The following is a 284-nucleotide window of genomic DNA, read 5'->3' on the forward strand; positions in this document are numbered from 1 at the left end:
CACGAACTCTACCTTCAACAGCTTTTCTCTCCCTCAGACACGCTCTGCCTCACCCATACGTTATCCTAACTGCGCTGCAATTTGTAACCTCTCACTTGGCTTAGCTCTATCCCTTGTGTTCCCCAGGTGCCTTCTTGATCCCCTACGTGCTGACGGTGCTGTGCTGCGGCGTGCCCACGTTTTTCCTGGAGGTGTCCATGGGCCAGTACTTTGGCACAGGCGGCCTTACCGTGTGGAGGATAACACCCATCTTCAAGGGCAAGTATTGAGACGTGTTTTCTGTG

At 53.5% G+C, this 284-nt stretch overlaps 1 protein-coding gene across 1 annotated transcript in view; it reads left to right on the forward strand.

The window, feature by feature from the left end:
- LOC119589159 (sodium- and chloride-dependent GABA transporter 1-like) overlaps positions 1-284 on the forward strand; it is a 43,877-nt gene that overhangs the window by 20,179 nt on the left and 23,414 nt on the right. The window contains exon 2 of the mRNA XM_037937745.1: positions 127-258. Coding sequence (XP_037793673.1) covers positions 127-258 — 132 coding nt within the window. The remainder of the gene's footprint in view (positions 1-126; positions 259-284) is intronic.

This window comes from Penaeus monodon, chromosome 25, assembly GCF_015228065.2.
Source record: "Penaeus monodon isolate SGIC_2016 chromosome 25, NSTDA_Pmon_1, whole genome shotgun sequence".
Taxonomy (NCBI): Eukaryota; Metazoa; Arthropoda; class Malacostraca; order Decapoda; family Penaeidae; genus Penaeus; species Penaeus monodon.